Source organism: Coturnix japonica, chromosome 10 (assembly GCF_054131305.1).
Source record: "Coturnix japonica strain WE chromosome 10, WE-NBRP24, whole genome shotgun sequence".
In the NCBI taxonomy this organism is placed as follows: domain Eukaryota; kingdom Metazoa; phylum Chordata; class Aves; order Galliformes; family Phasianidae; genus Coturnix; species Coturnix japonica.
This window is the reverse complement of record NC_140672.1, coordinates 14208205-14232529: the sequence shown is the minus strand read 5'-3', so window position 1 is coordinate 14232529 and position 24325 is coordinate 14208205. Positions and strand designations below refer to the sequence as shown.

The following is a 24325-nucleotide window of genomic DNA, read 5'->3' as shown; positions in this document are numbered from 1 at the left end:
TACAGAGGTGTCCTGAATCTCCTTTGCCCTCATTTCAGAATATCACATAGAGATGCAAAGAGTCTAAGAAGACCACAGAGTCCACCCATTTACATAGGTTTGATAATTCCAGTAGATATCTGGAAAGTTCAATACCATTATACATGCGCTGGTAGGATCTCATCTGATAAACTGCATATAGTTTGGATTACACATATTCAATAGAGACTAATTCAGATTGCCATCTTTTCTTGGCTCACTAACACCCAAGATCATAGAATCATAGAATGATCACAGAATCATAGAGTGGCCTGAGTAGAAAAGGACCTCAAAGATCATCTAGTTTCAAACCCCCTCCAAGGGGTCACCAACCACCAGACCAGGCTGCCCAGATCCACATCACACTGGAGAATCATTCAGTTTCCAGATTATTTTAAGGAAATATTTTAATCCATCATATTTTCTGAAAACTAAGAATTGATCCTGCTCAAGGAAACAGAAGAGAAAAACATCACCCACAGGCTGCAGATATTTACCTTGACTTCTCTAAATGCCATCCCCAGTGTGCTTTTCAACTCACCTTGCACAGTGACCCTGGCTTTTGTTATGGAGTCCTCTGTCTCACAGGGGTACTCCCCACTGTCCTTGGCAGTAGAGTCATGGATGATCAGAATGGCCACACTTCCCTCCTGCTGCAAGTCGTACTTCTGGCTTTTTCTGATTGCTTTGCCATCCTTGTACCACCTGATGTTCAAATCCGGTTTTGACAGCTCACAGCTCAGGCTGATGTCCTGCCCTGCTGCTGCTGTCTTATCCTCCAGCTGTTTTGAAACCTCAGTAGGTTTTCCTGGAAGAAAACATTGCTTTTTGAGTAACATACACTTAGGGTAGGATGCCTCTCTCAAAATACACGCATCTACATGCTGGAGATAAGTTAGAGAGGCACTTGCAACAGACGCCATCCTACAGCCAGCAGTAATCTGCAAAGTACAGACAATAGAATTCCAGGCAGCATTTATTTTCTCTTAAATCTACCCAATTGAGGATGATGAACCATGTCTGAAAACTGCCTCTCTCTTCTCTCCACTCATCACACTGGGAGCCTCAGATGATGCTCTCAGATGCACATGTTCTAGATAGGAATTTGTTGTACAGCCAGATGATGTGAAGGCCATCCCTTCAGCTTATACTTAGAGGATATTTGCTCCCACAGTTCCCTCAACAGAGCATTCCTGATTTACTGTTAATGGAACAAGCTGTAGTGAGATGCCCATTTCCAACACTACCCCAGTGCTTTGGGTAGTTCTCACATTTGTGTAAATGTTTCCTCCTTTTACTTATTTTTAAGAGAAATTCTCAGTGCTTCAAGGTTCAAGTAGAAGGTTGCTATTCACTTTAACCATATTATGAGTTAGCTCTCACGACAATCTTATCAGAAGACAGTTGAAGGAATCAGACCCCAGAATCTCTCCCATCTCATTACCTTTCACAGACAGAGAGGCTTTGGAGGTTAGACCACGGGCAGTAAAAACGACTTCCTCAGTGTCCGTAGGAGTCACACTTTTGATAATGAGAGTATATTTCCGACTCACGTTAGAAGCTTTAAATCGCCCACCACTTTCCACTCTGCTTCCAGTCAGTGTCCACTTGAACTCATCAATGCTTTCATGGGACAGAATGCATTCAAAAGTACAATCTTCTCCCTCCTGGATTTCAGTGTTTTTCAGCCGTTTGGTAATGCCAATATTCAGCTCTGGAAGATAAGAGATAGGTTAGTATGAGGTTTATATGGAGAAAAGGCATTTGTGACATATGTGAGTAGCAGTACTGGTGTTTTAACTCAGGATTTGCAGAACATGGCTGTGTTCCTTACTGATGTATTCTCTAAGACATTCTCCACTCAGAATTACCAGAAAGCTATAAAAAAAAGAGACGTGAATCTCTTGTCTTTGCTCTGGAAGAACTACAAGGAGAGCAGCTCAGTCCATGGAGCAGAATGAAGATTCAATGAGCTACAGAGGGAAAAACCTAACAGAGAGGACAACTCTAAGATGCTGCGTGAGAAAAAGGGTTTTGCCTATGACAAGAAATTAACTGTTTCTATTAGCTCATTTGTTACCATCCTACCCCTACTGGTGTTCAAACCATTTCTCCATTTTAGGGATGTTTAGAAAGGAAATATTTCCAGGACATTCTTGATGTGTTTGGTGATTTCCATGGCAAAATGAGATACATTTACATCAAAAGCAATGGGAATTTTCCAGACATCACTGCACTAAATTGCAGTAATACACTTCTATTGTAGAAACTATTAAGGCTCAAGGGGGAATAGGTGTAAGACATAGTGACCACACTGAATGTGCTTTCAGCACTCCTTTACTTTCCACAGTACTTACCCTGAATGCCGACCTTTGACTTGGCAACATCAGTGCCAATATCACAGGTATAGAAACCTGCATCTGACATCTCGAGGTCATGGATAAGGGGACATAGGGTCTTCCCAGACTGTACCAGTTCATACTTGTGGCCAGAAGGAAGCACAACACCGTCCTTTTTCCACACTGGTTTGACCTTCTCTTTATAGAGACTTCGCATTCCAATTTAATCACACCCCGCTCCTCACCAAAAACATCATCCAAGGACTTCATGAAGACAGCAGGGTTCTCTGCAATTAAACAGGCAAAACAGAACAACATGATACAGAAGATCAGACATTTCCAGTTGCTTTCAGATTTTTAAAGAGGGATAAATAAATCTTCACCACTACTGACGACACCAAGATAGAACCTAAAGCGGTTTCATGTCTGTTGACTGAATACGCTTTATGGAATTCTGAACTAATCAGTAGGAGAATACAGGGAACAGGAGGGACAGCCTGCATTGCTTTGGGTGGGACTGATATCATATGAAGTAATTGGGATGCAGCTCTTCTAAAGCTGGAGAGCTGGCATTGCCCTCACATGGAGCAGAGCTCATACAGCAGGCCACAGGATTAAGAGGAACACTTTTGATTTTCCTGTATTATTGACTACTCTTATCTGTCTTCTATTTCACACATCAGATTTTTATACTGGGGAAAAAACTTCCACCAAATGCAAAAGAAAGGAGAAAGAGGAAATCCTTCAAACTCTGAGCGCATAGAGTAAAAGAGCTTAATTGCAGGGGAGAGCAGATTAGAATCACAGTATCCTTAGAATTGGAAGAGACCCTTAAAGGCCATCTAGCCCAGCTCCCCTGCAATAAAAAGGGACATTCACAGCTAGATCAGGTTGCTCACAGCCTGGTCATTAGTCATCCCAGAGGCAAAACACACACTGAATGATCTCTCCCTGCAGTCATAAATCCTTAATTCCATAAATCACTGGAAGAAAGCCCATCATGACTTTGGTGGCTATCTGAGCCCCAGAGAGGTGAGCTTTAGAAGCAGGATTGCTGCACAATAGAATGAACTGGAGCTCCTTAGCATCTCTTACATCCAGGAGGGGTGTGATCAGACCCACCTATCACCTTCAGGTGCGCTTTCTGACACCCTGTCTGACTTCACTGTCACTGTGCCAGCATCCTCAGGCTTAACCTGCTTCATTGTCAGTGTGCAGCAATTGCCAACGTTCTTGATGTCATTGTAATTGTTGGTGTAAAGGAGGTTGCCATTCAGGAACCATTCCACGTCCTCGTCATCATAAGACAGCTCGCAGGAGAAGACAGCAGAGCTTTCTTCTTCAATTTCCACATCCTGCAGGTGCTTCGTTACTTCTACGTTGCAGGCTGTGGGGAAACAAGGTGAACTGTTACCACTGTTACTATAAATCATACTGGGATGTGGTAGAATGGTTGGACTAGATGATCTTTGTGTAATCTTCTCAGTGAAGACTATACATTTATAAAGTTAGCAGGAGAGAACGGCAGAAATCAACCTCAAGACGAGAAGTCTGAGGTGAAATAGGACATGGAAGAGGCCACCCTCCCTGCTCATACCTTCAGCTGTCAGCGTGGCCTCAGTCTCTGCAATTCCTGCCTTGCACTTGTACACACCAGCATCATCGGGCTTCAGCTTCAGAATCTTGAGCTCTGCTGAATGCTTATTCCTCTTGATCTTGTACTTCTCAGAGGGCTTGATGAGTGTGTGGCCCTTGAACCATTTCACAACCTTTGGAGAAGGCCTGAAGTCACAGGACAGGATGACAGAATGACATTCCAAAGCTGTCTTGTCCTCCAACTTCCTGGTGATTTGTATATGGTAATCTGCAAAGCAGGGGTGGAAGAGAAGAAAGGATGAGGACAATTGGAAGAAGAGGAAAGTCTCTTGCGTGTATTCCATTCCTAATAATGTCAAGTTCACAATGGTTCTTTGAACCACTCCAAAGATAAAACAAACGATTGCCTATAGGGAATGCCATTGACTACATTTCTATAAAGTAATACTGTATATTATCTACCAAATGCAAGGTCCAGCTCTTGTTCTGTGCTTATTAAATTGCTCCCAGTTGAGGCTTTTATTCAAATAAGAGTGAGTTGAAAATATAACAAGTACTTTAGGGTGTGAATGGAGACTCTTACGCTGGGGACAACAGCAGATAAAAAACCTGGAAGTTTCTTTCAGGTGAAATCAATGACAAACTGCATCAAATTTAGGTGCTACCAAACTTAACCTTGTCTAGTTCAGAAATACAATTAATTTCACCTGATTTGACTTCTTTGGTATAGCCAAGGACAAAACCTCAGCTCTGCAGATCTGAATAGTAAGCACATCACAGCTATTCAAACAGATCTTTTACTGAGATGCAGCTGTCTCATTTAGTGTCCAACGACTTTGAACTGGAAATGGAGCAGACCCTCCAGACACACACACAATATTTCAAAGACCCCAGTGAAGGAAGGCTGTACGTTAATTAATTCTTCATCTTCATGATGTAAACCAAGCCAGGATATGTTACCTCTGACAAGCAGATTGGCTGTGGATTTTGATTTGCCAATTGAGAACTGAATGGTGCTTGTCATATCAGTGGTGGTTTTCGGTATGGTCAGCTGGTGGATGGTGCCTTCTTGCTGCATAATCAAGTTTCTGCCAGCCTGTAAGACTTCCCCACGTAGATACCACTTGGGAGGTTTCACAGAAGGAATGGATATCTCGCATTCAAACTTGGCTTTTTCAGGCTCAGTCACATCCTCATCACACAGCTCCTTTATTAGACTAATGGATTGCTCTTTAAGAAGGATGGAACAAGAGAAAGCAGAGATGTAGAAGGAATGTAAAAAACCCTTACATTATCACCCCACTTACTCACATCAGCATAACTGCACATGAACACTACACCTATCAGCTCAAAATGCCTTTAAAACATCATTAAAAAATAATATGAAGAAAGGAATGTTGTTAAGAAGTCACATGAACACTACACCTATCAGCTCAAAATGCCTTAAAACATCATTAAATAATATTCTAAAGAAAGGAATGTTGTTAAGAAGTCAGACAATAAGACTGACAACCTGAAGAGAGTCCAGATCTTCTGATTCCCAGTCCAACATCCAAATCAAACCATGACCTTCCCATCCCAATATCAAACTCCTCACATTACGAAATGGAAAAGAGGTTCAATGAAACACGGACATTGATAATTACTTTGGTTAAATACAGCAACTTAGCTCTGAACAACAAGTTTTCTCCTAGTAAAGGTCTCTGTAGCTCAAATGTAATGACTCTACTTAGGAGAAATTCATTTTCCAGGATGTTCTTGCCCTTATAATGGTAACAGTGGCAAAGCTGGGGACTGAACTCTTGAGTAGTGTGCTAACTCATATGTCTCCCTTTTCTTTATCACACTTAACATCATATATATACCCTAATATTGCATATATTAAAAAAACAAAACAAAACCAAAACCCTGTGTTCTTTTCAAACAGACAGAGAAAATGAAGAAAAAGTCAAGCTATGTTTTTTATCCCTCAACGTTCAAACACAAATCAGAAGTTTAAAAGTAGAAAATCAACCTCGTAAGAAAATAATCTGTTCTATTTAGCAGAAGTAAAACCCAAAAGACTAGCTGGATATTTTGTGGGCAGAAAGGTAGGTAGGTAGGAGTTTTTATTTCTGTCAAAGGTCCTGGTGGCGTTCAACTTTTTTGACATTCTTGCAAATGATGTTAGCTGGTCCATGTCACTTGTTCCACCCTAACCTCAGTCCCAAAACAAAAGGGGAACTCCCTTCTGAACCTTCTTCACTTCATTTCAGATGTCCTTTCTGCTTCATCTCCAACCCACCCCCCACTCAGGAGAAAGATCTCCCTCTTACACCCTACCATCTTGCCGCATTCTGATGTTGTCATCAGCCTTCAGCTTGTTGTCCTCTTTGTACCACTGGGTCTGAACCTCATCGTGTGAAATCTCACAGACAAAAGATGCACTCCCATATTCATTCACTTCCACATCTTCCAGTGGTTTAACAATCTTGATATCTCCAGCTGTGAAACACTAGAGATATATTTGTCAGGGTATTTCCAGAACTGAGTGCAGCATCTTTTCCTTACACATATTTGCATAGAAAATAAGTAGGATTATGTTTTATTCTAAACCATCATCCATTCCTGAGTCATTTCTCTCTTCAACACAGTCAATGCATTATTGCCCTGGAACTTAAAGATAGACTTACTAGCTACAATGGAGCTCCCTGCAAACAGTTTTCATGGAAACCAGAATCTCATTTATTCTAAAACCTTTCAAGCAAAATTAAGTATAGAAAAACAATAGAACTGACTGAATCTTTAAGGTCATTTTGTTCCAGTCCCCCTGCTATAGGCAGGGACACCTCCCTCCACACCAACTCTTCTCCTCAGGGTCAAGGCTTCTCTCAAATCATTCTCCTATAAGCCTGTGCCTGTGCTTGGGATTGCCCTGACCCAGGTGCAGGGCCTTGTACTTGGCCACACTCAAGTTCATGAGGCTGCCAAGGGCCCACCTCTCCAGCCTGTCCAGGTCCCTCTGGGTAGCATCCCTTCCCTCTAGCACATCAACAGTACCGCTCAGCTTGGTGTCATCTGCAAACTTGCTGAGGCTGCATTTGATTCCACTCTCCATGTTGCCTACAAAAATATTAAATAACACTGGTCCCAACACCACCCTCCACCTGGACACTGAGCTATTGACTGCAGCTCTCTGAGTGTCACCATCCAGACAGTTCCCTATCCTGCAACTGGTCCATCCATCAAAACCATTTTTCTCCAGTTTGGTGACCAGGATGTCATGCAGGACGGGATCAAATGCTCTGCACAAGTCCAAGTAGATGATGTCAGTTGCTCTCCCATTATCCACTGATGCTGTTACTCCATCATGAAAGGCCACCAAGTTTGTCAGGCATGACTTGACCTTGAGGAAGCCATATTGGTTACCACCAATCTCCTCATCTTTATTTTCCAAACTATGCCAAGGAGAACTAGACAGAACTCTACAATGTCGTGTCACTACAAACCTGTCTGAACCATTGGCTTCTCTGCATGCTCATCACTAGTCTCTCCTTAGCTTGTGTGCCCACAATGTATGGGGAATGTCAGCCACAAATCTTACCTAGGGGACATCTTTGCTTCAAAGTCCCTTGAACATCACACAATCCCTTTTAACTCTCTAGGTCTGCACTTATTTATGTCAGAATCAGACCATATTTCTGTGCTGCTATTTCCCTTTCCTTCTGAAGGGCCTGGATACAACTTGGATTAACCTCAGGAGCAGAGTTCCTGCATAAAACAGCCAGTACTGAAACAGCAACCCAGCCTGGTTGCAGACTGAGAGAGAAAATGAGAGTTCACCACCTGTGAATAATGAGACTTCTCTTATTTCCCTGGGAAGTAATGCCCACTTTTTTACTTTGACAGAGCTCCTTCCCATCCTAGAAGGGAAAATATCAAGTCAAATCTACATTAGTCCTTCCACCTCTGCACTGGGCAAAGGCAGCCTTCAGATCTATGCTTAATTCACCCAGTTCCCTAGAATTAATGGAACTGTACTTACTGGAACATATGCTGAAGCTTAAGCACAGTGCAGTGTTTTCAACATGTAGGAATAGCTATAGAACATGCATAAATTCTGGCTGACCTATGACAGCTTAAAGCACTGCGGAGGACTGTTAACAAGCCCGTTTGGACATCACCTTGAATAAATGACGTTATCCCCAAGTAAGGGAAGGAACAACTGAGCACCAGGGAGGTACACAAAGGGCCAGAGCAAATTCTCACACTGTCAGGTGCAAAGAAAACTCAGATTTCACCCTAAAACCCAGTTCACAACAAGGCTACAAAATCCTGGCTGAGAATTTCTGAATGCTCACCAGTTGTTTCCAGCTCGAAGGTCATCTTCTGGCCAGCAGCATGGCAGATGTATTCTCCAGCATCTTTCTTCTCCAGCTGCTCCACAACCAGACGCCGTGTTTTGCCCACACATTCCAGTTTGAACCTTCTGGAGGAGGCAAGCAGTCTTCCATCCTTGAACCATTTTACTCCAGTTGGATCCTGTGCTACTTCACAGCTGAGGGAGGCACTTGCTGCCAGGGCAGCACTCACCTCTTTCTGCACCTGCTCCTGGTTTATAAACACAGGTTTTGGCTCTGAGGGAAGAAAAGAAAAACAGAAGGACTGAAATGAGACCATCTTGCAGGTTTGTATGTACAGGTTGGAACAGGTTTAGGTTACCACTTGTGCCCAAACTAATAGCCTTCATAGAGAATATCAGCTCTTCTGTTGAAACAAAGTGTCAAATCTAGGCAAGAAAGAACCTAGGAACTGAAGGAACCAAGAGGGTCCTTGAACACCAGTCCCATGGTTGCAAGTCACTATGCAAACATATTGAACCCAAAAGAACATCTGACCTGCAGGCAACCAAAACCTGAGTTCCTTTAACTTAAGACCCACTGTGAAACATCAAAACACATAAACATGTGATAGTCAAACCACTGGCTGCCTTTTCATGACCCAGAACAGTACTCCTGGCTTCCTGAACAGACTCCTCATGGCCTCTACCATTGCCACAACTGTGACTGTCAAAGGCACAAAGGAAATATGCTCACCAACGCAGTCCTTTGTTCTTTGTGTGTGATTTGCAGATATCTATCTTACTTTGAGCTCTGGCAATAGTCAGCTCTACCAGGTCTCTTACTGTGAGTAGCAGACTCACCTATCCAGATGCAGCCTCCAACATAAAGGCATAGTAAAAAGTCAGTGTACTACTAGGAGAAGTTCCTGCTTCTCCTGCCACGAAAGGCTGCACGTAGAACATGCACTCCAGCCTCACTGCACATACTTATCTTAGTCAAATGTTTCGGTGAACAGGAATTACAGTTTGGGATCTCAGGCACAGGAGAGATTTGAATAATATCTTGAATATTGCTTCCACTGTACATATATCAGTAATTATTATTCTACAGACAGACTGAAACAGGTCTTTGTGCCATACTAAATCCAAATACTTGCTACAAACCCAGGCAATCAAGTATAGGGGAAAAACCTCAGCACAGACTACTGCAACTGGATCACTGTATAATAGAAACTAGATTTTACTTTACTGTTCTCTGCTGTATTTCATACAACACCTGTCTTACCTGTGACACGAATCTTGAAGGTGAGTTTCTGGCCAGCAGCCTCGCAGCTGTACTCCCCTGCATCTTTCTTCTCCACCTGGCTCACCACCAGCCGACGCTGTTTGCCCTCTGACTCCACCTTGAAGTTCTTGCTCGAGGTGATCAGTTTCCCCTCCTTGTACCACTTCACCTCCGTCTTCTCCTGGGCCACCTCGCAGCTCAGCGTGGCATTTTCTGTTGGTGCAGCCTTCACCTCCTTCTGCACCTTCTGCTTGTTGATAAAGGCATCCTCTGCTTCTGGAACTGGAAAACATTGGGTAAAATATACATTAGATATGAACAACTTGTGACTGGAAGACATTAAAAGTTGCTTCTATGTTGTATTGGACCATTTCCTGGAGCAACACTGCTTTACAGTGTTTATCACACATTATAATGCATCTCAGCACAGTCCCTATGGTCATCCCATCCCTCTGAGTAGTCTTTACTATCAGCTGGAACTCCTAATTTTCAGATTTCTTCTAATGAAGACAATGACAGCTCTTCATCTGTCTGTCTTTTTGATATTGCTCCACTCTGCACTGGAGATCAGCCAAATACAGCTCAATTATGAAGTGAGGACCTCAAGATCAGGAAACCATAGAAATTTAAGAGCAGAAAACCATCTTTTGAGTCTACCCTTTGGTAATGATATAGCCCTTAATATGGTGAATATTTCGCCTACATTAGATTTTGTAGCTCAGTTTTATGCATAAAGCAAGGTTTTCTACTCTCAGCAACCCCTGATTCTTCAGAGAACTGGCTGAGGTCATCTCCTCTTAATAACTAACACATAAAGAAGAAAGTGTTTAAAGCCCACCTTACCCTTTGTGTCAACAAATGGAGTTAGCATCAGAAAGATAGCAAGTGTAATTAGTTAGGCATACACACTTCAGTTAAGGTGATTCAGTTAATCACCTTGCTAAGTAGGATCGATTGATACATTGAATCTTTTATTGATTACTTTAATGACTGTTTTATCTGATTCTCCTTTTACCAACAACTGGTTGCTGAGAGCGTTCATGCTAGTTCCTATTTGAGGCGTGGGAGAACAGATAAACCCTAAATAAATGGGCTTCCATTTCTATTCCATGGTTTGCCCTACAAAAGGCTGTAGAAGTGCAGAATATTTGAACTTCTTGCTCGAGGTGATCAGTTTCCCCTCCTTGTACCACTTCACCTCCGTCTTCTCCTGGGCCACCTCGCAGCTCAGCGTGGCATTTTGAGTCAGTACAGCCTTCACCTCCTTTTGTACCTTGTCCTTGTTTGTAAACACGTCTTCTTTCTCTGCAGGGACATCACAACAGTCACACCGTTTTGCTGTAGTCTGCTGCAGAGCTTACTCCAGCTCCCCGTTTTCACTATACTTGCCCTTCACATTGAGCATTGTGATGCCTCATTAAGACAGGAAAATACTTTCCCCTCTATCTTGCTTTGGGAAATAATAGGCATATCACTTCATATCATATCATATCCTATCATATCACATCATATCATATCAGAAAGCTAAACATTTCGCACTCTGATAGCAGATTTGGACATGAGATTTAGAACACCTGCATGCACTGCTGAACCTCCTCCCTTCTATTTTTTTCTTCTCATGTCTCTCTACATTTCCAGTAAATCAGAAGGGAACAGCCCTCTAGAACAGGTTGCCCAAGGAGACTGTGGATGCTCCATCCCTGCAGGCATTCAAGGCCAGGCTGGATGTGGTTCTGGGCAGCCTGGGCTGCTGCTTGGCAACCCTGCACATAGGAAGAAGGGGGTTGGAACTGGATGAGCACCGTGGGCCTTTGCAACCCAGGCCATTTATGAGTCTGATTATTGGCATTTTCCACCTCATTGTGTCCTTCCAATTTTGTAACCAGATCTCTTCAAACACCTCCCCTTTTCTCACTCCTTGCATGCCTGGTGTGCGCTTGCACTGTAACCCTGCAGACACCAGCTGACTACAAGAGGTGCACAATTTACCCTCCTTGCCTATGGTTTGTTGCAGTAATTCATTCCTGGATGGAAAAGCACATGTAGAAAAGTGTTGCTATGACACTAGATGACAAAGAAAGTCCTATAGCCAAAGTGTTTTGCACCAGAGAGGCTGTAAGTTGATCCTCCAAATGCAAGACACACCAAATGAAGCGTTCCTTTATCTCTGGGTTTCCAAGCATTTTCTCACCTCTGACTTTCACTTGGAATGTTGCTTTGTCATCTTTTGTTTCACAGCTGTAGCTCCCTCGGTCTTTCAGGGTCACATTTTTGACCATGAGCTTGCGGTGCGTCCCCTGGGAGATGATGGTTGTCCTCTGGTCCTGCTTCACCTCTGTTTGATCTTTCTTCCATACGACAGCTCCGCTTGCAGCTGACACCTCACACACCAGCTCCAGGTCTTCAGAAGGACTGACTGATATTTCTGGAGTCATTTTGGGCTTGTTGACAGAATTAATGGCTTCATCTGAAAAAAAAAAGAGAAAGTGGTTTACATCCTGACTCAGGCTTATTCAGCACAGCAAGAAGATACAGTTAGAACTGGTTGTAATGTCTCTGCTCATTACATTTGGGTGATCGAGTTTCACCTCTGGGGGTACTTACATACAAACGTCTGTTTGATTCTCCTGTGTAAGGAAAGAGTAAGTTCTATGCAGACAGTTCTTATTTCTTTTAATCAATTCTGTATTCTGCACATGTTCTTCTGAAGATAAAATGAAGGCAGCTAAGTAACGTGTTTGCAATACATGAACAAACCTATTCAACACTTTATCTCTAAGCTAACAAGCAGAGTTTGATGAGCACATCAGTATTTCATGCCCTTCATTCCATCCACACAGAACCTGCCTGAGGAGCAAGCTGATGGCTGCCAGATACGGGCAGACCTAGCTTAGTACTGCATTTCTTAGAGCAACAACTGTTGCTTTCAGTCACTGAATACACCAAGGCCAATTGCTATGCCAGGCACATTTATGGCATCAGTGAACAAATAATGCCTTAAAAATTGTAATAGACAGGAGCCATCTATTTTAAAACTAGGTGACCAAAGAAGAACAGTCCCTCTAGAGTCAAGCTGTTAAGAACTAACAGCATCAATCAATATCACATAGATAGATTACTTCCCTGCCCTAAGACCATCTTGTGACCATTTGGTGCTCCTAATTAAGCCCTCTTGATGGCATTTTGTCTGAGCCATGTGACATTTTGTGATAGGAGTTACTGCTAGTGTTCCCTTAACCCAACACCAAAGTAGGAGGTATCCATTCTCAGGGAATCATGCAGGCTTCCTCTGTATTTGATGCTCAGAGACAGCCCCAGAACTTTTAAAATCTTAGCTTAGCTCTCATCCAATAATGTTCATCAAACAGTGCAACTTGTCCTTTGGGGATGCCTTTGTTCTGCATCAACCAGTTCCAACGGAGTCTTCTTGGCTTGTTTTAGATCAGTTTTTCAACAGATAAAGCCAGAGTCTTTGAATTACAAAGTGAAATTGCAGAATGCATGATTCTCAACCAAACAGAACAGCAGGTGGGATGCAGGATGAATACCTGAGCCAACATCACCTGCAAGCAATCTTTCAATATCTTAGGAATCTCTAGCCATCCCAAATCCAGTGTTGTGCTTGATCTATCATCTCTGCTGAGTTTTTAGCTAGCTGATGGTGAGCATCATGGTGGTGATGGGTGAGCAGTCGGACTAGAGGGTCTTAATCAACCTTAAGGATCCTGTGATCAGAGGAACGTGAATGTGCTGTTAAAGGTCACAAGCGCTGTGCTGCAGCATGAGCATACACAGCGAAAGGCTTTCAGTAGAGCTTCAGTTCATAACTGAGGACTGGGTTATGGAAAATAGGCTCAAGATAGAAACCAGAAAACAGATCTTAACGCCAGGTTCTGTGAATGCAGCCAGCTGAATTTCACAGATATTGAATTTCAATGACAATTTCTTGTGTTATTTTACCCTCCAGCTCCACCCTGAACAGGAACATGTCAGTGACAAGCATTACTCCTCCAGGCATTTAGAAGAACTCATCTCATCTTAATAAACCTGAATGAAATCACAGAATCATAGGATCACGGGAGGGCTTGGGTTGGAATAAATCTTCAAGATCATTAAGTGCTAGATGCCAAAGGTCCCACTAACATAGCATGAAGCCGAAAGCTAGACGCTGGAATCAGATCTCCTGACCTTACCATCAGAAACTGAGATGTCATATTTTGCTCAGAGGTGCCTGCTTGTAGGAGGGACAGCTTCCGAGCTTTTTCTGCTCCAGGAACCAGCTCGAGCTTCAGAATTTAAACAGCAGTCAGAAATTAAACTGAGCTTTGTCACCTCCATCGAATAGAAGGAGTGGTAGGGCGGTACAGCTTTCCAAATAACTTAGAAACTGTCACAACAATCAGATGCCTACCTTTTCTTTCTGAACTTGTTAATACATAGAGCTTAATAGCATCAGAATGCCCCAAGCACTTCAGATAACACGACAGCTGTAAACCCTTCTTTAAGGATTCCTTTGTTTAACCACTGAGTAACTGTAATTCAGTGGTGCTGGTGGGAGAAGGGAAGTCCTAATCTTCCCAGATGCTGAATAGAGTTGATGTTCACATGCAGACTGGTGCTGAAGCAGAGCCAGAAACCACTCATTTGGGAAACACAGCACCAAGAAAATAATGGGAATAGCTTCATAAAATCAGGCAGCTTCACCCAAATTTCATGTCAGGTCCATTATTCTTCCTATTTTCAGGAAGAAATATTTTCCCTTTTTCTTGTAGTATCATTTTCTTTTCCTTTCATGCAAGCAGCTTTGTAGCTTACAAATTGTTTTCTAATCACCTCCTGGTGTGGACAAATCACACAGGTTTGACTCCATGTTTTACATAGTTAGCATTTTATATTTGTTCCAGTATGGAATTGTACAGTCATAGAATGGCCTGGTTTGAAAAGGATCTCAAAGATCATCCAGTTCCAACCCCCTGCTATGTGCATGGATCTATCTTTTTCATACGTATATTCCCATAGATGTACATATATATACCACACCTACACCCCCACAATCTGCTACAACTCCATAGAATTATCAAGGTTGGAAAAGACCTATAAGATCATCCAGTCCAACCATCACCAATACTTCCCAGTTAAATCATATCCCTCAACACAACATCCAAACTTTTCTTGAACTTCCCAGGGTCGGTGACTCTCCATGAGAGAAAAGGGCACTCAGATAAGGGATTCTGCATTTGCTATTAGCAGAGGTGGGATGAGACCGAGCACTGCCCCAGCTCCTGGGATAACGCAGAAGGGCTGAGACCTTCCAGCTGCTTCCACCCAGGGTCACACAGCAAAGCCGACCCTGCAGGAGTCTGCATCATTCTTTGCATGGCATTGCTAAGAGGAAGATCCCCCCCCTACCCTTGGCTCTACACTCCAGCTGCTGTCTGCCATCTGTAAAGCCACCACAGCTCTCCTACTGGAGTTCCCATCTGCACAGTGACAGCTTGGTTTCTTCTTACTGTCAAAGCAGCCACAGCCTCAGTGCTTCTCAAATCTCCCCTTTTCAGCTGATTTCCTCTTTCTAGTGGCTGGGCAATTCCTCCCTCTCACAGTCATCCCTCTGCCCCACTCTATGCCCACAGACCCAGAGAGGGCACACAGAGCCAGCCCTGTCCCAGCTGCTGCTGCTTCACATCTGACAGTCTCAGGAGCTGAGATCCAGGCCGAGACAGCACTGCCCAGACATGGTTTGTAGGACGTTTGTGATAGGAAATAGGGAGGTTTGTGATTAAACCTGCCCCCTAAGGAGGAAGGCAATGCTGCCTGCAGCCCCAGCAGGCATTACAAAACATCCCCATTTACAGGAGGGTTTTAAATAGCACAATTCAGGAACTACAACTGCACAAATTCCCGCATGCCCTGGAATAAGTTTGGGAATGGACATGGTTCTACCACCTGTGCAATGCCATCGAAATAACAACCATCCACCTGTAAACCTCCATCCTCTCCCCTGCTGCACAAAGGGAAGCTCAACAGCAGTGCACAAATGTCCCAGCAATGTCTGAGCACTGCTCTGTGCATCCCAACCTGCTCATCCCATCCACTCCTGGCTGGGCAGCAGGATTGGGGTGGCACACTGCAATGGGCACAGAGGAACATGGAAGCCCCACACATGTGAGGAAGGGGCTGGCTGTGCTCCACACTCACGTTATCAGATGTGATTTGCCCTTCTGTGGGGAGCCTCTGCTCTTTCCCAGCTCATCCTCCAGCGTCTGGGACTCCAGGATCTCATTCAGGCTGTTGTTGGCTGCAGGGCAGCAGTACTCCTCCATATTCCTTCCCATATTTGCCCCCAACAGCCCCCAGTAGCCCCATATCACCCTAAGGCCCCCACAACCGTCTATCTCTCCATACACCACCCCTTAAAGCCCCAGACCTGCCCATATCCTCCAATAGCTCCCCACAACCCCTACACACCCTCAGAGCCCCCTAGAGCCCCTAGTCCTCCTATAGCCCACCACAGCCCCATATCCCCCCTACAGTCCCCCTCAACTCCCTTTACAGCCCCTGCACAGCTCTATAGAACAGTCTGATAGAACTACCTCTAGTAGAAGCAATCTCCACACTGAGATCCTTTCCCAGTGGCACTCAGCCCTTCAGTGGGGTCTAAGAGAGCTGCAGCCAGACTCAAACACAACTGCTCACACAGCTCAGCTGCCTTCACCTGCGCTCCTGACGCTGACACATTGCAGCCCCACATCCCCCTCTGCCCCCCCCACAATGGCCACTCCCGCGCACTGCGGCTCAGCCAATCGGAGCCGGCGGAGCTGCCGCTGCCCAATGGGAGGCCGGGGGAGGCCGGCGCTGGGATGGGGAGAGGAGAGAAGAGACAGAGGCAGCACTGAGGTGGGATGGGCTGATGGGGAGTGCGGGGAGGACAGGGGGGTGTGGGGCTGTGGGGGGGCAGAGGGGGATTGTCCCCTCCTGCTCAGCTCTTGTGAGGCCCCATTTGCAGCACTGTGTCCAGGCCGGGGAAGGATGTGGAGCTGTTGGGGTGGGTCCAGAGGAGGGGCCACTGTGATGATCAGAGGGCTGGAGCAGCTCTCCTGTGAGGAAAGGCTGGATGTGGCTCTGGGCAGCCTGGTCTGGTGGTTGGCGACCCTGCACATCGCAGGGGGTTGGAACTGGATGATCTTTGGGATCCTTTTCAACCCAGGCCATTCTATGACTGTACAGTTCCATACTGGAACAAATATAAAATGCTAACTATGTAAAACATGGAGTCAAACCTGTGTGATTTGTCCACACCAGGAGGTGATTAGAAAACAATTTGTAAGCTACAAAGCTGCTTGCATGAAACGAAAACTACAAGAAAAAGGGAAAACCTTTCTTCCTGAAAATAGGAAGAATAATGGACCTGACATGAAATTTGGGTGAAGCTGCCTGATTTTATGAAGCTATTCCTGTTATTTTCTTGGTGCTCTGTGTCCCAAATGAGTGGTTTCTGGCTGTGCTGCAGCACCAGTCTGCATGTGAACATCAGCTCTATTCACCATCTGGGAAGATTAGGACTTCCATTCTCCCACCAGCACCACTGAATTACAGTTACTCAGTGGTTAAACAAAGGAATCCTTAAAGAAGGGTTTACAGCTGTCGTGTTATCTGAAGTGCTTGGGGCATTCTGATGCTATTAAGCTCTATGTATTAAAAAGTTCAAAAAGAAAAGGTAGGCATCTGATTGTTGTGACAGTTTCTAAGTTATTTGGAAAGCTGTACCACCCAACCACTCCTTCTGTTTGATGGAGGTGACAAAGCTCAGTTTAATTTCTGACTGCTGTTTAAATTCTGAAGCTCGAGCTGGTTCCTGGAGCAGAAAAAGCTCGGAAGCTGTCCCTCCTACAAGCAGGCACCTCTGAGCAAAATATGACATCTCAGTTTCTGATGGTAAGGTCAGGAGATCTGATTCCAGCGTCTAGCTTTCGGCTTCATGCTGTGTTAGTGGGACCTTTGGCATCTAGCACTGACCAACAGCAACTGACAGGCTGGTAACAGTGCACCCCAAAGCAGTTATGTGTCTGTTTATGTTATGAGGGAAAATTGTATCGCATTGAGATTTCCTATTTTTACTCTTTGCAGATCTAACTAGCTGCTGGAAGAATCCTGTACGCCATGTTCACTCCATTTTCAATGAGCTGGATGAGTCTGTTGTTGGCATTTTAATGCCATTTACCAGGCAGGCAATATGTATGGAGTATTTGGCTCTCTCTACAGTCATGAATATTTGAGTATCTTCAACATGTGGCTCATTGCTTCCATTTCAGGCTGCCCAGAGAAGCTGTGGGTGCCTGTCCTTGGTGTTGAAGGCGAGGTTGGATGGGCAGCCTGAGCTAGTTAGTGGGCAGCCAGCCCATGGCAGGGTGTTTAGAACTTAATGATCTTGATGTTTTCTTCCAACCCAAGCCCTCCTGTGATCCTATGATTCTGTGATTTCATTCAGGTTTATTGAGATGAGATGAGTTCTTCTAAATGTGCTGTTCTCCATATGATTATAATTGGAGTCTAGATGAATGACTTAAACCAGACACCAAACTTTCTGATGGCCAAAATGAAATGAAATCAATCCTTTACTGTGTCAGTAGTCTGTAACTAGAGCTTATCAGGTAATTCCCAGCCTCCTGCCTGTATCAGTGGCTGCACACAGTGAAAAAGTCTGATGGGATTTTAACCTATAAAATGTTCCAAAGCAACCAGAGGGTGAATATATTCACTATGCAAATACCTGCAGGAATAAGCTTGTCATATATGTCCTCAGGTACCACAGTAGTTAATGGTGGGACTCAGTAGGTCATGCTGCAAGTTGAGTCTGCTGATCTTGAAGGTCTTTTCCAGCCTACATGACCATCTGCTAATATTTCTGTATTTATTTCTGTTCAGCTCCCAGAAAACCTCCCACCCAGCCCCCAGCTGACCCCGTGGTGAAAAATAAAACAGAAACCTCAGTGACGCTGGCATGGTCCCCTCCGAAGATGCACCTCCCCATTCCAATCCATGGCTACATGTGGAACCCAATAAACTAACTGGCTTCAAGTGGGTGAGTGCCACGAGTCTCACGTCCCCGTCCCAGAGTTCACGGTGAGCAATCTGTCTGAAGAGGCTGATGATCAGTTCCGAGTGTCTGCAGTCAATGCGCATGGACAGAGCCCGTCTCTGGAATTCCCAGGGAGCGTGCACCTTGGTAAGCACAAAAACCCCAATGGAAATGGGTCAGTGTGTGCTGAGCAGCTGTGTTGGTTCCCTAAAGATGTTTCCTTTGACTTTAAGGACAGTAGTGCATTAACACACCAAAGTCTTTCCTTTATTCCCAGTTCTCCTATCTCCTATCAACCTCCAGATACCACTAAAGTGATACGAGTTATGTTTCTGTGACAGAGAGATGAATATCCTTATCTTTTGATATGTCACATGTGCAAGAGGCAGAACTTTCTGTAGCAGATCTTAAGCATAGAAGTGCTTCTTCCAGCACTCATGCAAAGGGAGAAGTAGAAATGTCCCTATGATTTAATCTTCCATCTCTAAATGAGATACCAGACTTGCATCTAAAGAGCATTAAGACAAACGTTGTTCTTCCTCAGACCCAGTCCTGGCTGTGAAATCCCCCCTAACAACTGGTGAAGCTGTACCTGGAGGGGATGCCATGTTTACTATTGACCTTACAACAACGTGTTGCGGCACTTGATGCCTCAATGGTAAAGTCTTACAGGAAAGCGAGACCTGCATCATCAAGAGAACCCAAACTACTCACAGCCTAATGATAAAGAACGTCACCAAGAACGATGATGGAGCAGAAGTGAAATTTGTTGCCAAAAATGTTGATGTCAGCACCAAGATGAGAGTGAGAGGTATTTGCTTTGATCCTTCTCCTTCCCTCTTACAGTCAAGGCATAGTTGCTGTGATCTGATGATTAGAACTGGGGCTGTAGGCATTCACTGACTGTACCAAATACCTGAAATTGCATCACATGGACTGACGTGAGTCCTGGTAATGACCTAAACATGATAGCACTGAGTGTAGGGTAAGCCAATCTACCCAGCTGCTTGGTATCTGAACCAGATTGCTTCATGCCAGCTGATGAATGTCTGCAGTTCACAGCTCTTGGCCAGTGCATTCAGTCACCATGTTTACCACTGCATCACCATAGAGCAGTACTTTCAGCTCCAGGTTCAGACAGCCTTTCTGATTGCACTGGAATAGTTTAGAAGTAGGGGAGCAATCATTCCAATATTATCTCTATCAATCAGCTTTGCATGACAAAATAGAACAAATAAACATTCATGATGGGAGGAGCTGTTTGTCATTGGGTGGAAACCTCTGCAGAAGCATGTTTAGAGCATTATTAATCAGTAGAAGGAGATGTTTGGTTGATTTTTACTTAGTAAATCCGGCAAGAAGACCAAATGAAATATCTTGAATTGCTCAGCACTGACACAATGATGAGTGCAGGAACAGAAGGTGATACTTTTTCAGAGATCTTGCAGCAAACATTGACCACGTTAGCCTGATATAAATTGAAATAACGAGGCCTTTGCTCCTGACAGGTGCTGCAGTGAGATTTACCAATAAGAGCAAAGATGTAGAAAAGATCTGCGCTCGGCTGCGTGAGGAAGCCAAACTGCAGGCTGAGCTTTCAGACGCAGGTGCTACTGTGGAGTGGATGAAGGATGGGAAGGAGCTCAGGGCCAGTGAAAACTATGAACTGCACATTGAGGGGAAGAAACACACCCTGAAAATTCACAGTGTCTCAATGGATGATGCTGTAAGTTGTCAGTGCATCTGTGAGGGGGATAAAATGCTCTATCAGCTTTCAGTGAAAGGTATGTGACAGTCTGGGCTGTCCTCTTCCTGCCCAGGGCCAGCAGACTGCATTCACCTGACTCCCCGACAGTCCAGCTGTTGTCAGACAGCATCTGGGGTGTTTTCAGTGGGTGTTTTGACTTGAACTGGCCAATCTGCTTTGTAGAGCCATTTGATTTCTGTGTTCTGTCCTGTGATTCGTCCCTAAGATATAGAGGAAGTCAAGGGAAAGAGAGGAAAAAGAGCATCCCAGCCTTCCTGCTCTTCTCTCAGGGTGGCCACGAGAGATGATGTAAAATGCTCTTTTTGTAGCAGTGATCCCAAATGTAGAAGAGACCTGTGAAGAGTCACAGGGATGTTTACTTAGCTGTCATTCCATGGTGGGCTTTTTCTGACACGGATGTAGAGAGAAACTGAACATTCCCACGCAGGTCTCTGTTTTGCTGCAGGGTGTAGGTCTGATCTCTGAGATCCACACGCTGGGCCTTGATTGCAATAAATGAGAGCCCTTTGTTTGCTCCAGTGGAAGACTTTCCATTTCTGCAGTACCCTCTGCAGATGACACAAATGCAAATGCACCTTCTTCCCAGCAACAATTGCCTTTTTTTTTTTCACACTGAGTATGCATGAGGCTCTTCATCATATTCTGCTGTCTTGTCACCCTTGTTGGTCCATGGAGAAACAACAAAGCCCTAGAGTAGTGTATGCACATGAATCTTTTAAGTCAATTATTCCACTGTGTGTTAATAGGGGCCAGTTTTATCATCTAACTTTTGCTCTCCAATTAATTTCCATAAAGGAATTCTGTTTATCTTTTCAGTCCTAAGTGATATCTCCATCTTTTAGGCTCGATTTGTTTGCCAGGGGGTTACAGTGCAGTAATAGATACCCCCTCCATTGATTTCCTTCTAGTTTGCTTGTTCCAATTCTTTCCTCAGTTTTCCTATTTTAGACATTTTCTTGAAGCCTTGGGCTTCTTCCTTTGGCTCTGTCCCCTGTCCAGTGTATGTCTTTCATCTTGTGGAGATAAGGTAATCTGGTACGTGGTTTATAAAAGCTGCCAATTTGCCAGCATCTGAATTAGAATCCAGCAATTAGAACTAGGACTAAACGTGCACGTTTGATCTTATGATAAATGAATGCCTCATGGTCACCAATGTCCCTGCAGTTCTTTACCATCATACATATTTTGTGTGTCCATATTTTGTTTCAGCAGTGGCAAACTTCGTAATCAAAGAGACAACTGGAGGAGTAATCAGGGCCGTTGCTGGAAAGCAAGCTGAATTTGTTTCTGAGACCTCTGAAGCCAATGTCATGGTGAAGTGGTACAAAAATGGCAAAGAAATCACGACCAGTAAGAAATTCACAATGGAAGATAAAGGGAAACTGCATAAGCTTGTGGCTTCAGTTGTAACGAAAGTAGACGAGGGAACATACATCTACACAACTGGAGATGACACTCTGATTTTTGATTGGAAAGTCTCAGGTAAGTTTGTGAGGCAAACATGGGATCACAATCCATGTAAAGCACTTCAGACTTAATTCATTTGATTTGTCCAACCCTGTGGGTTTCCAGTATTTAGGACAAAGTTTGCATATCTCTATTGAAGCAATTCTGAACTTCCTGTTGTCCCTATGCAAATCCACAGTATAAGCAAATCATGTAACTGTGTTGTGATGAATTCAGGACAGCCTTAGCTCCAGCTCGGGCTGGAGTCACGACTTGAGCCCTGACATCTGGGCTTCATTCTTCTAGTTCATGAATTGCCTCAGCACTTACATCATCTTTAAACCTATGACTGAAATGTTCCTAAGTTCTTAGCATGGGAATCCTGTCTCCTCTTTTGACAAATTAAACTCCACATTTGGAGAGTTGAGTGTCTCCTTCTGTACCCGAAGGACGTTGTGATCTCTGAGGTGTCTCCCTGAGGTGCTGTAAGCACAGCCATTAGCTCATAGTGCAAGTAAAACACTGTCAGGTCAAGCCTGGAGGAGTAATGCTTGTCACTGACATGTTCCTGTTCAGGGTGGAGCTGGAAGGTAAAATAACACAAGAAATTGTCATTGAAATTCAAGATCTGTGAAATTCAGCTGGCTGCATTCACAGAACCTGGTGTTAAGATCTGTTTTCTGGTTTCTATCTTGAGCCTATTTTCCATAACCCAGTTTTCATTTATGAACTGAAGCTCTACTGAAAGCCTTTCGCTGTAATCTATCTATGTGATATTGATTGATGCTATTAGTTCTTAACAGCTTGACTCTAGAGGGACTATTCTTCTTTGGTCACCTAGTTTTAAAAGAATAGATGGCTCCTGTCTATTACAATTTTTAACGAATTATTTGTTCACTGATGCCATAAATGTGCCTGGCATAGCAATTGGCCTTGGTATATGCAGTGACTGAAAGCAACAGTTGTTGCTCTAAGAAATGCAATACTAAGCTAGGTCTGCCTGTAGCTGACAGCCATCAGCTTGCTCCTCAGGCAGGTTCTGTGTGGATGGAATGAAGGGCATGAAATACTGATGTGCTCATCAAACGCTGCTTGGTAGCTTAGAGACAAGGTGTTGAATAGGTTTGTTCATGTATTGAAAACACGTTACTTAGCTACATTCATTTTAGCTTCAGAAGAACATGTGCAGAATACAGAATTGATTAAAAGAAATAAGAACTGTCTGCATAGAACTTACTCTTTCCTTACACAGGAGAATCAAGCAGATGTTTGTATGTGAGTACCTCCAGAGGTGAAACTCGATCACCCAAATGTAATGAGCAGAGACATTACAATCAGTTCTAACTGTATCTTAATGCTGTGCTGAATAAGCCTGAGTCAGGATGTAAACCACTTTCTCTTTTTTTCTTCAGATGAAGCCATTAATTTTGTCAACAAGCCCAAAACGACTCCAGAAATATCAGTCAGTCCTTCTGAAGACCTGGAGCTGGTGTGTGAGGTGTCAGCTGCAAGCGGAGCTGTCGTATGGAAGAAAGATCAAACAGAGGTGAAGCAGGACCAGAGGACAACCATCATCTCCCAGGGGACGCACCGCAAGCTCATGGTCAAAAATGTGACCCTGAAAGACCAAGGGAGCTACAGCTGTGAAACAAAAGATGACAAAGCAACATTCCAAGTGAAAGTCAGAGGTGAGAAAATGCTTGGAAACCCAGAGATAAAGGAACGCTTCATTTTGTGTGTCTTTCATTTGGAGGATCAACTTACAGCCTCTCTGGTGCAAAACACTTTGGCTATAGGACTTTCTTTGTCATCTAGTGTCATAGCAACACTTTTCTACATGTGCTTTTCCATCCAGGAATGAATTACTGCAACAAACCATAGGCAAGGAGGGTAACTTGTGCAGCTCTTGTAGTCAGCTGGTGTCTGCAGGGTTACAGTGCAAGAGCACACCAGGCATGCAAGGAGTGAGAAAAGGGGAGGTGTTTGAAGAGATCTGGTTACAAAATTTGAATGACACAATTAGGTGGAAAATGCCACTAATCAGACTCATAAATGGCCTGGGTTGCAAAGGCCCACGGTGCTCATCCAGTTCCAACCCCCTTCTTCCTATGTGCAGGGTTGCCAAGCAGCAGCCCAGGCTCCCAGAACCACATCCAGCCTGGCCTTGAATGCCTGCAGGGATGGAGCATCCACAGTCTCCTTGGGCAACCTGTTCTAGAGGGCCGTTCCCTTCCGATTTACTGGAAATGTAGAGAGACATGAGAAGAAAAAAAGAGAAGGGAGGAGGTTCAGCAGTGCATGCAGGTGTTCTAAATCTCATGTCCAAATCTGCTATCAGAGTGCGAAATGTTTAGCTTTCTGATATGATATGATGTGATATGATAGGATATGATATGATATGAAGTGATATGCCTATAATTTCCCAAAGCAAGATAGAGGGGAAAGTATTTTCCTGTCTTAATGAGGCATCACA

At 44.0% G+C, this 24325-nt stretch overlaps 2 protein-coding genes across 2 annotated transcripts; both read right to left on the bottom strand.

The window, feature by feature from the left end:
• Positions 1-490: 490 nt before the first annotated feature.
• Positions 491-3931, bottom strand: LOC146759411 (obscurin-like). The gene is made up of 5 exons (XM_085510380.1): positions 3480-3931; positions 2376-2644; positions 1463-1732; positions 560-826; positions 491-501 (listed from the first exon to the last, which is right to left on the bottom strand). The coding sequence occupies exons 2-5, from the start codon at positions 2572-2574 to the stop codon at positions 491-493; spliced, it is 747 nt and encodes a 248-aa protein (XP_085366506.1). The 5' UTR covers positions 2575-2644; positions 3480-3931.
• An 832-nt stretch (positions 3932-4763) lies between these two features.
• LOC146759410 (obscurin-like protein 1) lies at positions 4764-8612 on the bottom strand. Its single transcript, XM_085510379.1, has 2 exons — positions 8294-8612; positions 4764-5183 (listed from the first exon to the last, which is right to left on the bottom strand). Exons 1-2 carry the CDS (start codon positions 8610-8612, stop codon positions 4774-4776), a joined length of 729 nt encoding a protein of 242 aa, XP_085366505.1. The 3' UTR covers positions 4764-4773.
• Between the last annotated feature and the right edge of the window lie 15713 nt (positions 8613-24325).

What these genes read in the sequence shown, in the direction of transcription:
- LOC146759411 (XM_085510380.1), bottom strand. Translation starts at nt 2,574, where the DNA reads ATGCGAAGTCTCTATAAAGAGAAGGTCAAACCAGTGTGGAAAAAGGAC. An exon ending in GTCAAAGGTCGGCATTCAGG is followed by an intron (nt 1,733 to 2,375) that starts GTAAGTACTGTG and finishes CTTATCTTCCAG; the next exon opens with AGCTGAATATTGGCATTACC. An exon ending in AGCCTCTCTGTCTGTGAAAG is followed by an intron (nt 827 to 1,462) that starts GTAATGAGATGG and finishes GTTTTCTTCCAG; the next exon opens with GAAAACCTACTGAGGTTTCA.
- LOC146759410 (XM_085510379.1), bottom strand. Translation starts at nt 8,612, where the DNA reads ATGGTCTCATTTCAGTCCTTCTGTTTTTCTTTTCTTCCCTCAGAGCCA. An exon ending in CTTCGAGCTGGAAACAACTG is followed by an intron (nt 5,184 to 8,293) that starts GTGAGCATTCAG and finishes TCCTTCTTAAAG; the next exon opens with AGCAATCCATTAGTCTAATA.